This window comes from Schistocerca serialis, chromosome 4 (genome assembly GCF_023864345.2).
Source record: "Schistocerca serialis cubense isolate TAMUIC-IGC-003099 chromosome 4, iqSchSeri2.2, whole genome shotgun sequence".
In the NCBI taxonomy this organism is placed as follows: Eukaryota; Metazoa; Arthropoda; class Insecta; order Orthoptera; family Acrididae; genus Schistocerca; species Schistocerca serialis.
The window spans coordinates 18,479,193-18,492,944 of record NC_064641.1 but is presented as its reverse complement, the minus strand read 5'-3'; the positions used below and the strand labels follow the sequence as shown (position 1 = coordinate 18,492,944).

Genomic DNA, 13,752 nt, shown 5'->3' with positions numbered 1-13,752 from the left:
TCGTTGAAGGGCGGGGAACCCGTGTCAGTCAGCGAGGCAATAATTAGATTGGACTTTATTGTGTTAAGATTCACGATAAACTGTTAGAATATTACTGAGATTAAAAGTGATGTAGTGCACGATCTCTGACGGTTGGTAGCAACGGAGTATTAAGGGGATTTTGGGACTTTAGTGGTAGATTGGAACTCGAATTATCTGTTGATACGAGTGAATTCAGAGGTACCGGTATTCAGATATTAACGTGTGGAGTTTTGAAAGTGTCGTGTGCCGTTAGTTGCGAATCTGGACGTATAGCGCGTGCATATCGGCATTTGCGGACTATTTAGATTCCTCCGGGCTAGGAAACTTTTTAATAGACCATCATCCATCACCATCTTAATCCTTGAATATAGAGTGAAAGTGAAATACAAGAGTGCTGTGCTTATTTCATTTACCTAGTACTAATAAGTGAAGGTTTTACGGAACCAAGGCTATTCAGCAGTAAGTCAGCACCATCTAGCGGAAAGCGTTGGCATTAACTAACACGCTAACTGAAGTGAACGTTTACGTGTTTTACGCACTGCTTAATATCAACTTTTGTGACTCTTTGACGTCCCCACTCCCTCCGAAAAGAGGCGCAGGCTGCCTTAATCATAAAAGGGGAGAGTTTTAGCCGGGCACATTACTAAATAAAAGCGATATTTACAAGACTCGCAGTAATAGCAAAACACAAGGCCCGCACGTCATCGGAGAGTCGTCGCTGTCACGTCGGGAAGTAAAGCCGGGAAACCTACCGACGATACATATCTCCGAGCAGACGTCGACGTGAAGTACCTAAAAAGGGAACCACAAGAGAGTTGTTCACCTGGAAGGAACACGACGTAGCTCTCGGGCAACTCTGTTGGGTAAATGTAGAAAATCCTGTATTCGAAGAATATTGCCACCAACGCATAAGTAGGATGCTTACTCCCTTATTCGTATCTGTCGCTGCCAAGTTTGTTTGTCTCTCTCTAAAACAAGTTGTACTGACAAAACAACGGCGATTGGGCATCTTACTCCCAAGGAGCATACACCTCTCCTTTCAGAGAGGTCACAGTCCGTGGTAATTGACGGCAAGACGTCAGGTAAAACAGAAGTGATTTTCTGGTGTTCCGCAAGGGAGTGTTCCTTATCTATATAAAAGATTTGCAGATGATGCTACCGTCGTCGTGCGAGACAGACAATATATAAAACAATTGAAGACGTAGAAATGACCACATCTGCTGCTGACAAGAAGAAGAATACTATAAAATCTGTCGCTGCACATGCACTACTAGATGGACCTGCCGTCTTCGGTGGATGTAGACTGAATTTTAGTATTGATCTGAATGATACATTTTCGCATGGTAATGGCTGGTTAACAGTCGCTGTTGTACGAGGTGGTTTGCAGATGATGCTATCGCTCACTGTCTAGTAAATTCATCGGAAGATCAAAACAATTTGGAAACGTATCTGTATGATGCAAAAATTGGCAGGTGGCCCTAAATAATGGAAAGAGTGATGTCATCCAAAGGTGTGCTAAAAGGAATCCGTTTAACTTTGGTTACACGATAAATCAGTCAAATCTAATGGCCGTAAATTCAACTAAATGCCTAGGAATTACAATTACGAACAACTCAACTTGGATAGAACATGTAGAAAATGTTGTGGGGAAGGCAAACCAAAGATTGCGTTTTACTGACACAACACTTAGAAAATGTAACAGATCTACTAAAGAGATTGCGTACACCACTCTAGTTCGTCCTCTTTTTGAGTACTGCTGCGCGGTCTGGGATATCCTTACCAGGTAGGAGTAACAGAGTACATCGAGAAAGTTAAAAAAAAAAAAAAAAAAAAAGAGCAGCACGTTTTGTATTATCGCAAAATAGGGGAGAGATTGTCGCTGACATGATTCAGGCCTTGCGGTGGACATCATTAAAGCAAAGGCATTTCTCGTTGCGGCGGGATTTTTTCACGAAATTTCTATCACCAACTTTCTTCGCGGAATACGAAAATATTTTGTTGACGACGACCTACATCGGGTCAAATCATCATCATAATAAAATAAGGGAAATCAGAGCTCGCACAGAAATATATAGTGTTAGTTTTATTTATTTACTTTTTTTTCTTTTTTTTTCGAGATAGGAATATGAGAGAATTATTGTGAAGGTGGTTCGATGAAGCCTCTGCCAGGCACTTAAGTGTCATTTGCAGAGCGTCCATGTAGATGTAGGTGAAAAATGGGACCGTGTGCCTACCGATTCATGCCCTATCAAAATCACCACACTTGCCATTAAAAATCTTCACGCTCAGTTAGTTCTAATACATATGAAAAGGATTCGAAAGAAGCCACTGGCTTCATAGAACTGAAAGGTTTATTGTCTCTGGCGCAAGTTAACGGTAAACTTTCCTAACGTTTCCATGCACACGTGCTGACGTTTACTCTTATGGACGCTGCTTCTACCGATCTCTGATAACGACTCGCTTTTAACATTGATAAGTTTTCAGCACCGTCCTGCGAACACTGCAACATTTAACGGATTTATCGAACTTTTGGCGGCACGGCGACGTGTCGCCCAACCACGCCTTACATCCAGCCGCGACCCCCGTTAACGGTAGCGCCAAACCGAGCTTGTCGACCACTGGGGGTCCACCGGGCGTCAGCGTTGTTGCGCCAGGCAGCTACGTGTAAGGTACAGATATCGATAATCAAACAGTTCAAAAAATGGTTCTCAGCACTATGGGACTCAATATCTGAGGTCATCAGTCCCCTAGAAGTTAGAACTACTTAAACCTAACTAACCTAAGGACATCACACACATCCATGCACGAGGCACGATTCGAACCTGCGACCGTAACAGTCACGCGGTTCCGGACTGAAGTGCCTAGAACCGCACGGCCACCGGGGCCGGCTATTCAAAGGGTAACTATATCTGTAACACCTTACAAACTTGCATAGCGGCCATGGTCAGGGCAAGTACAAAGAAATACAGTCCTTTTTCTGTCGCCCAGTATGCGATTGCAATAGGTGACAAAATCCACATTACTGGTACGATGTACCTGCCGCTATTCACTCTACCTTGGCTTGTGGAATGTACAGTATCCTAGCGAGCCCCCCCCCCCCTTCCGCGGCCAATCCACACAGGGGTCCGTAGCTCGTGGTTAGTGTCGTTGCCTCTAGATCGCGCGGTCCCGGGTTCAACTCCCGGCCAGATCGGAGATTTTCTTCGCTAAGGAACTAGATGCTGGTGTCATCATTTCATCCCACCTTCGCCACAAAGATGCGCATCTCGCCAACGTGGTGTCCGTGCAACACACGGGAGAAAGACTCCAGATGGGTTCTCCCGGTCAATGATGCCACACGATTATTCCACTTTTTTTTCATTCGAGGACACAGCGAAACGCTCGCTGAACGGTTCCTGTTGATAAACTGGATGCATCGTCTCGTTTGGTACTTTTACCTGGCCATCGTTATGTCCCGAATAGCATCACGACACCACTCTTGGTGACCTCTTTCCATGCGTCGATTGTCGAATACCGTAGTACCCACAATCATGCTAACATCTGTACCCTGTGACTTACGGCAGGCAGAGGTACACATTTGGCTTCCCTATCCAATAGTGAGGTAGTTATTCTGGTCATAAGATGAGTATCCCACCTCACTGTGGGCTGCAGGTGTCCTCCACTTGCCAACGACTGATTGCACTGTGACGCAATTATTCGCGTTTACGATTCAATTCACTACCAGTCAAAGGCTACTTCTGTCACTGCCAACGATAGCTGACTATCGCGGCGGTGGATTTCCTCGAATCGAGCTACTCACAATACAAACACGATGTCACCTGAAAACCTAAGTGCTTCCACGAGCGTGAATATGTGTACCATGTGTCGGGAGCCCAAAATCGTCCTGCAGTCAAATATTCTGATATCTGGAGTCTTGTCTCTCATGACCTCGACTGTCAGACACGGGTAGAACAAGGTTTGGTGGCAATCCAGTACCGTGATGCGCCGAACTATTCCTCCATTCCTCCTCCCCCAGCCCCTCTCCATCATAGCACCTTATCTCTAACTCAGTTCCTCATTTTAATTGTCCTTATTTCTAGAGGAGAAGACAGAAGTTTTATTTATTCTGCTCCCTTCCATAAAAATATCTAAAGCCAAACAGTAATGAATGATTCAGTAAGGAAGTACACCAACCCTGGAGAACAGACAACGCGAAATTTGCTCTATAGCACAAAATTGGTATAGGATGGAGAATCCATACAGGATCGAAACTCTCGGCTGCACGTTAAAATTTGATCTCCTTTATTTTTCTTCCAAATTGAGTCCTAGCGCTGGATTAACTGTTGCCTGGAATCCCGATCAACTGATGTGTGCTTTTAGGCACAATCCCAAAACTGTAGCTGTGTAGGCTTCAGCGGCCAGAGACTTTACATGTAAGTTTTCTGGATACAGTACCGTGTCATACTGTAAATATGTATCACTAATGAAACCAACCTTTCACCCAAGGTTACAGAGGCGATCTCCTGGGTAGACCAAGTTCCACTTCCATGTTAACTATCCTATAGTTAACGCAAGTACCTGGATGATATGGTCATCCTCCCCCCCCCCCCCCCCACCCCTCGCTCCTCCAACCTCCAACAGAACGGAAATCAGACTACGAAAAAGACAATGTTTTATGAATGACAAAGCGAACACTCAGCCGTGGTGATTGACACACGTCAGAAGCAACTACTGAAATAATAGCAAGAACAACAGACTGAAGTCGCAGATTCGATTGCCAGTCGAGACAGCCACATTCCAAGTTGCTTTGAACTGTTCAGATTCTTCTAAAGAGGTATTTTCATTTTTGAGGAGCAGAACGAGTGGAACGTTTGGAATGCACCGCCCTGTTGACAGCAAGGCCATTGCAGACGTACCATTAGCTCAAACTAAAAAAAAAAAAAAAAAAAAAAAATGGCGAAGAGATCCGCCGTTACTTGAAGAAACCATCCCGGTAATCGCCTGCCATGATTTAGTGAAAACTTATACGAGAAAATTCTGAGCCAGTGAAGACAGACTTATAAATACGAAACATTAATCCATAAATCGAATGGCTACCCAAACGTAATACACCGAGCGAGGTGGAGCAGTGGTTAGCACAATGGCCTCGTATTCGGGAGGACAACGGTTCAAACCCGCGTCCGGCCATCCTGATTCAGGTTTTCCGTGATTTCCCTAAATCGCCTCCAGGCAAATGCCGGGATGGTTCCTTTCGCAGGGCACGGCAGATTTCCTTCCCCATCCTTCCCTAATCCGATGGGACCGATGACCTCGTGTTTGGTCCCCTTCCCCAGATCAACCTGCCAACCAAACTTAACACCGGACAGACCTCTCCCGGTCCACGTTCATCGCTTTACTGTAAGACTGGCACACTACAAAGATAAAAAAAGGAGTGTTATCCACAATAGTTCCCAGCCGGCTCTCCAGATTCGGTTATGGGAACGGAGAAAATTTCTGCTACCAACCAATGCTTGTGGCATGGTCACTAAAAGCGTAGATTTCGACTTTCGTCATAATTCACAGCACCCGTTTTGAGACAGACCATAACTCCCACCTGATCGCAAGAGAACTAGTGTTCTACGCAAGATATGAAACGCAAGGCTCTTTCCTTTGCAGATGTTTTAATAACAGCCGAAAACGAGACTTTCGTACATGGAAAGTAAATGTCTGAAGATGGCCTTGTAAGCCGAAAGCCGGTTAACACAATAAAAGTAATACTGTAGAACAAAACCAAACATGTGCTTTTCATTTATTAAGAATTAAAACACTGGAATAGCATTTTCACGCAATTTTGCATCAAAAGCAAGTCTAAAGCGAAAGTTTTGCCTGTTGGTCAACGGAACATCTGTACTAGATGCACAACAGAAAATCGCCCTTCTGCAGAAATCTCTAGTAAGGTACACAATGGAGCACAGTTTTATCACCTGATGAGAAAGGTTCTTTGGAACAAGGAAATTCTATAGCGCACAGATTCATATTCAAGAAGAGCTTCTTTCTATCAGTTACTAGCCCTAATACATTCTAAAAAGCCGCACCGAAACCAACAATATCAGCACTCTACAAGCAGTAGAGATGAAGTTCTTTAAGGATACGCATCTTTAATCATATCATCGTCGACGGGACGTTAAACACTAATTTTCGCTTACGAAATGCGATTTTAAAAATCAGGAGCAGCTAAGTAAAAGGCAAACAACGGCATACACTGTCTTCAAGTGAAAGAAACCCTTAATGAGATGTGTGCTGAAACTATAGTGAGATGATTTGGTAATCTCAAAAGAAAGGACCGAGAAAGAACTGTGTAGTCTGAGAAACAACTCAATGGCAAGAGACAACACGACGGACAAGGAAGAGATGAATCGACACTACCACAAATTGTCTAACAGGACGAAAGATAATCGTGTACAGAAATAAGCGTAGAGCTTACATTAATCCGGGAAACTGCATCAGCCTCAAAAAGATGACGGCGCTAGAAGCCTATCTGCTGCGGATATCCTCTATGTGTATGACTGTCTACAGATGCTAAAAAACAACAATACATTGCAAATTATTTATTATAGAAGTTTTCACTTAATACGTATGGACCACTGTAGTTTTATTGTATGGGTAAACGGTAGATAACAGATTGCATACCGAACAATGTGACGCATAAACAGAAATCGAACATGTATTTGTCACGCAATGTGAGGGGGGAGGTGGGTCGGTCACACACAGATCCGTGCAAGCCTTCCAAATTCACGCCACTTCTGCAACTTGCAGGTCAATTTCACGGCTTATTGTCAAGCAGCTGACCATGAGGTAGAGTCTACCCAATTTGGTCCTCGCAGAAGAATCTAAGGTGGTCACCGAGAATCGAACCCAAAGCAGCGGCTCAGACCACGCTTGTTATTTTTATTGATAACATACGGAAGTTAATGCACTAATATGAAGAAATTCAACAATTCATTAAAAATGGCAAGCTATAAAATAATTTAATATTACTGTCCCAATATATCAATTCCGTTCGTTTTCTGGTTACTACTGCTTATATATAATTCGTTGCGAGCCAGTAATATACATGAATTTTAATTTTAGAGTTGAAAGCCTCGTTCGACAACAACATGTTTCCTGAGCTATTTACTTTTGTCCCAGTTATATCAACTAGTTTCTGATTGCCCACTGCCCACAATTCATATTTCGCTTGTGCACAGTCTGAGGATTCAATGTAAGAACAGAAGAAATGAAAGACAAGGGTACAATTCTGTTCAATAGCACGCTTCTGAGTATTACGATTTATTTTAAGAATGAATGAAAGAAAGAATTTCCTGTGGGCCTGCTCCTTGTACGACACTAACACAGTCACGCGGATTTTTAAAACTAACACTTCTGGATGTAAAATAATTCACAAATTCATAGTAACATTGCACGTTATGTCTTCTGCGCTACAAATAAAAAGAAATTTACGTATTTGAATAGTTTCCTTGTCAGAGACATTCTCCATTGGATCCCTTTTTTGGGAGATTTATTCGGTACTGTTTGGGACTTCGCCACACATATCTATACTAAGTCCTCGTCCCAACATCGCCTTTTGAACTTAACAGTGTAGTATCAAGTGTCAGTGATATATATATATATATATATATATATATATATATATATATATATATATATATGTGTGTGTGTGTGTGTGTGTACCTCTTTTACCTCACCGTGGAGCAGTTAGTTACCCTACTAGATCATCGAGTAGTGGGAGAATAATAGTACAAAGAGGACAAAATAGTACTTGAAGATCGTTCGAATGTCATTCTTTCAAAATAAAATTCGGCAACGATTGCAGAGTGTGTTTAACCAATGGAAGAGTCACGGAAATGCTGAGAAACGGTAACTGCCAGACACTTGAACACAGATACCGAATGTCCTGTGAAAGCTTACACACAAAATTCAAAGAACCAGCACCAAGTGCGGAATTTAGCAATACGAATCACTCCTGTTAGGGTCGCGAAGATTAAACTAATCACAGTCGCGCACAGAGGCATTTAAGCAGACATCAGAACTGAACAGAACGAACCCTAGTACTTGATACACTGGAAAGTATCGCCTGCCATGCATTTCTCAGTGGTTCGTAAAGTACAGATCCTTATGCCTACTTAGATACATTCGGAGGTAAAAGCTCTGGCAATTAAGTCTACTGTCTCGTAAAATTGAAGCACTCTACTATTTATGTTAATCTCTGGCTCGGTCACGCCGAAGAGAAACGTATTGGGAATTAAACGGACACATGTAACACCAGCTTTCGGCTACATTTAAAAAAACGGAAATTAATGTGTGAACAAGTTGCTTCCATCTACTGAAAAGATGCCAACCATTACTTCATGGCAACGCAACTGCTGCTCTATTCGTCAGACCAAACTGAAATACTAATAAGTGGAGCCATAATACGGAAATACGGAAGCGTCCGATCCCGCCCGTCTGCTTTGACCCATGACGTCACAAATATGGCGGAAACAAAAACAAACACACACACTTTCCACAAGAAGCCTGATGACACTAACGGGACAAGCGCGGGAAATGGGGTGTTTTGGGTGGGGGGCAAACGAAATATAAACAAATTTAGACGCCTTGCGTAGCTACAACGTGTAAATGAAGACAGCCATGCATGAATACCCACCCACCTCCCCAGGGGTCGTAACCCCTGCAACCCAGAGAAGATAAAGATGCTTCAGTAGCTGATTAGTGTTTTTTGTCTTTAAAAAAAAAAATCTCACGGGATAGAACGAACAGATCAAAGATAAATTTAATAAACTAAAACAGAAATTGGAGGAAACAGATAATTAAAATAAGTAATAAGTGTTTTTAAATTTAAAAAAAATCTCACGAGATAGAACGACCAGATCAGAAAAGTAAATAAAATAAAACAGAACTGGAGACAGCCACACTCAAACCAAACTCCGCGCCATCATGACGTCACACACGACAGCACCCTTACGTCACGGGTCAAAGCAGACGCGTGTGATCGGACGCTTCTGTCGACCTATTTCGACCTATATTAAAAAAAACTGTTTTCTACTTGATGAAAAATGACACTAGGGGTTATAATACAAAAACACTCTTACGCATTTTTCACAATTCCTCTCGGACTGGCACCCTTGACTATGTGCCCGGACATTGGACAAGTTTATCGTTTTCACTGTACGTTTTAGCCCCTTATCAAACGACTTACGTCTGTTATAAACGATAGCTTCTTCTAGTCCAAAGACAGCTGTTAAGTTAATGAAGCTACACTATTCAAAATGCCCTTGGAAACTACGAGATCCTAATAAACGGATGATTCAATCGAACTGATGAGAACAGAATACAAACGAACTGCTCTTTTTTACAACAGCGACAAATTTTTACTCGCAATCGCTTATTTCTTCAAACAGTTTGAGTTGAACCCTGTAGCTCAACAGTATAGTCTGTTTAAAGTATGATTATATTAAGTAATGGAAGTGGAAGACCTAAAGCTAGACACTTAAAAACGCCATGGACGCAATCTTGGCGCACAGCTGCACAATAGTGCGTGGAAGCAAATTGCTGTCAACTAGCACGACCAGAGATCGTATTTTGTGACAAATCGTGAGACCTAATTTCCCAATATCTAAGGTTTGTTTCCTTTCTAGAATTTTTTGTTTCGCTGATCTGAATGTCTGTATGCATCACAAAGGATATCCATTACACAAGTTGTACTGTCACCTACTGAACGATACAAAACATGAAAGACAGGACTCGACTGAAAATTATATCTTTTGCGTTCAGTGACGTTAACTAACCCAACAGTGTACCATGTACACCTCCGATAGAACGTCAAACTTACTGATCCCAAAACTAATTCTCAGTTCAAATGATAAAGGATCTTTTAGCAGTTAAAAGAAAGATAATAACGTTTCACTTTCTTCTTATGCCGCAATTTACCGCGGGTGAGCCACTGCGTATCATTTGCCAAGGGCGTCGCATTCGCTGCAGTCTGTTCCCGGAGTTTAGATCCTCATTTACAAGCAATATTCAAATAACATCGAAGATTAAAAATCCTGACAGCTATGTTACCCGTTAAGGAAATTAAAATTTAGTTGGTAATAAAAGTATACCTGGGAAATGTGTGCCCTGCTGAAATTTGGCATAATAGGCCGGCACATATTCATGACGGATAAAAGCAAAATCAAATGTTACTCACCCTCTCTGGAAAAGATCCACATTGTAGAACTTGTAGAGCTCTACTGAGAACTCCACCGTGGCCTGAAGCTCACTCATGGCGGGACGTTAGGACTCGCCATCCTGCGAAATAAGTTTTTTCTCATACAGTTGCACAGATGGACACGAAATACGAAAACGAACGATACGATGTCTTACGTAATATTTTAGTGTTTGCCGCACTGAAACTGCACCTGATCTTTCGCTCAAAGTGGATGAATGCAGCATGAACGACAGTATGACATATGATACCAAATCCGGTGACTACACTCATATACCGAACCGGATCATAACACCCCTCAAATTTTTTGCATGTTTCAGAGAGTGGAAATTATGTGACGCTAATACAGCAAATGGATGACTGCAGGCTCTTTTTACACTTCTTGGAACAAAAAAAATGCTGGATAAAATGTCACGTAAACATGTCTCTCTCGTGCTGTTTACTAACCTCTAAGGGAACTTTGGAATACTGACATGTGTGTAATGGCATTCAGCAATATTTGCTGGAGGCGCAAGAACAGTTGATAGAGCACACGGTCCATCTACATTCTACTGCGGTCTCCAACATTTTTCATACTGTTTGTTAACGGGAGTCAATTGACGCATGAGGAACGTCAATGCAAATCATAATTATAACAATGATTATAGGCCTACATATTTTCAGTTTCAATGTTGTCGTTACTAGTATTAAAGAAAGTGATAATATTGTTTACAGGAAACTGACCTTTCCACTTTATCAAGCGACGATCATTCTCGCAGATCCTGTATTAGAAACACTGAAATTCTCATGAGGGAACTAACTGAATCGACTGAAATGCAACATTTCTTATTCCACTGTCAAGCAAGTACTAGAAACAAAAAATAACTGCACCTTGCAAAAGACAACTGAACTCATGCTGAATTCTTGACGCATACACACGCAAAACAGCTCCTTTTGAAATTATATTTTCGCCGCTACATATGACACTATCGATTACAAAAAAAAACCTCTTACCCTGAAATTAATAAAGTGCTTAAGACAAGCAACGTCACACTACACTTAGGCGCACACGACAAACACCGAAAAAATAACTTAAAACGCGGTATTTTATACATAGTCCGCCTCATTCCGAAATGTCAAAGCCACCCCGCCGCCATCATCGAAACTTGTTTCTCGGATTCATCATTGCCAACAGTTCTACAAAATGTTGAATACTTGCAACTTGACGACAAAGAAAAGTTTGACATATAACATTGTAAACAACGTGCAGAACACGTGTCATATCTTAAATACATCTCATACTCTATATAAAGCGTGTGTTACACGTGTAAAACCGTGCACAAATGCTCTGGCCGCTGCCGGAACGGCTGCTGTTGGCAGCGCTGATACTCGTCCTGACATCTTACGGAGAACTGTAAGACTACTTGAACATCTGCTAAAGAGCCATCTGTTAGTCATTGACGAAGCGTTGAAGGACAAACAGCTGCAAAGTTCAGCTGCAGTCGACGGAATCTGCTTTTCGGTCGTCTTTGCAGGTGGACATGGAAAAATAAACACAGTTGCAGTGCGCACATTTGCTTATATTTCTTCGTAATTCGTTATTTATTTGATTTGGTAGTAGTTAAATATGTGTTAGACCTACGTTATTGTCTGTTAATTTTAATTCAGTTTTTCGGCCACAGATTTCAGTACTATTCCTCGTGATTAGGAGTGCCGTATTTATATTTTCTCTTAAATTTGTTAGTTAATTTATACAATGCAAGCATACTTCCCACGTTTAGAACTTCAGGGTGCCGTGCGTACTGTTTCGGACGACTGACATACGTGAAATCGCCTTACAACAGCAAAGCAAATATGAAGTACACAAAGCTGTAACGTTTAGAGTGATGTTAAAGTCTTCGTTTCTCATTTTATTTGCATATGTACCGGTAAAGTACAATCATCGTACAGTACGTCTTTAAAAATCTAGCATCTCTCAATACGACGAAGTTTATATTAATTCCCTTTATGGTCGATTAACACTAGTTTTATACTGACTTTATCGTTATTATTTAATGGGAACAGCAACCGCCCTGACTTTCACGTAAACAGAAAAAGTGGAACAACAGAAAAACTACAGTACAACTGAATAAATGAGATTCCCACTAAATGTTGCCAAACATATTTACTGCTCCGCCAGTTTCATAACTGTTTGTATTAAAGTTATCTTCTTTTTTCGATTATTCTGTGATTACAGCGCAGTGTAGAGAAATGGTACATGTTTTAATCTAAATTCGACAGCTTTCCGATACCAAAAACTCTTGACCTCTCGGCAATTAAACGTCATATTGTCTGACCTGCTCTTGAGTCGTCTGATTTACAAACGCGTAACGACACTAGCACCTTACAACAAACATTTCGTTACAGGGGAATTCTGTTTTCAGAAAAAAAGATTGCTCTACTACTACACAACGCTTCCGTGTTCTCTAAGTCATTTTCTCTAACAGAAACTCGACTTTGGAACAATCTTCCTCGAAATATTAGCGAAATTAAAGTCCTTTCAAAACTTCAAAAGACAGCAAATGGCCCACCTTCTGTCACAACAAGTATCTCTTCCATATACATGTCTGCAGCTCACTCTCATCAACCCTCCCTTCCCCACCACTTTTCCCTTCCCTTGTATACACAGTTCTCTATTGAAATTCTCTTCTTTCTCAAAAGCCATTGACATTTTCATTTTAATGTTCTCCTCTTTCATTATCCTTTCCACTTCTTCTAATATAAAACAATGCTACAAAAGTGCTAAACTAATCAATATCATGCTTTATGCCTCCATTATTTATTATTATTATTATTGACAATTATTAATTTTATTAACAATGCAAATTGTTATTATTGAGTTTGTTATGTAATAACTAGTTAGTATCATTCCTAATGCATCCGTTATTGTGCAATGTACACAAAAGTTTTTTAGATTAGGTGACTCTCCATCCAGTCTACATATAGGCTGCTGTAGAGGACCCGAAAATATCGGTGTTAAATCTAAAGAAATGTCGCCTACAGAAGAGAGCGTTAAAATCCTAGTGTTTAAATGCCGAAACATTCGCAACAAAGTGCCAGAGTTTGAAGTGTTCCTGGAACACAGTGGAGCTCACATAATATTATTAAGTATAGAAAGCTCATTAAAACCCGAAATTGACCGCAGTGAAATTTTTGGGGAATATCCAAGTGTATATCTAAAGGGCAGGCTAACAGTAAAAGAGATTGTGTGTTTGTCGCAAGAGGTAAGAAACTCAAATCCACCAACGTAGAAATTGAAGCAGTATGCGTTATTGCCTGAGCAAGACTCGGGCATCAACTTTACTATCGGGTCCTTCAATCGACACAAGATTAACCTTCAGAAGACACCAAAAACCTTAGGGAAAACCTAAGTTCAATAATGCTTAAGTTCCTGAGTCATGCTGTCGTCATTGGAGGAGATTTTAATCATCCAATAATCGACTGAGAAACTTACAATGTTGTTAAGTGTAGGGCGTCACAAGACGTTCTGC

At 41.3% G+C, this 13,752-nt stretch overlaps 1 protein-coding gene across 2 annotated transcripts in view; it reads right to left on the bottom strand.

Annotated features, from left to right (window-relative positions):
• The window catches only part of LOC126473532 (protein FAM135A), a 572,632-nt gene extending 561,276 nt beyond the window's left edge, over window positions 1–11,356 (bottom strand). Inside the window, exons 1-2 of one of the 2 annotated variants that reach the window (XM_050100643.1) lie at window positions 10,967–11,356; window positions 10,226–10,326 (exon numbers count right to left, since the gene is read on the bottom strand). In XM_050100643.1, coding sequence (XP_049956600.1) covers window positions 10,226–10,302 — 77 coding nt within the window. In that variant the 5' untranslated portion in view covers window positions 10,303–10,326; window positions 10,967–11,356. The remainder of the gene's footprint in view (window positions 1–10,225; window positions 10,327–10,966) is intronic. The other variant, XM_050100644.1, reaches the window with a different exon arrangement.
• Window positions 11,357–13,752: the final 2,396 nt, after the last annotated feature.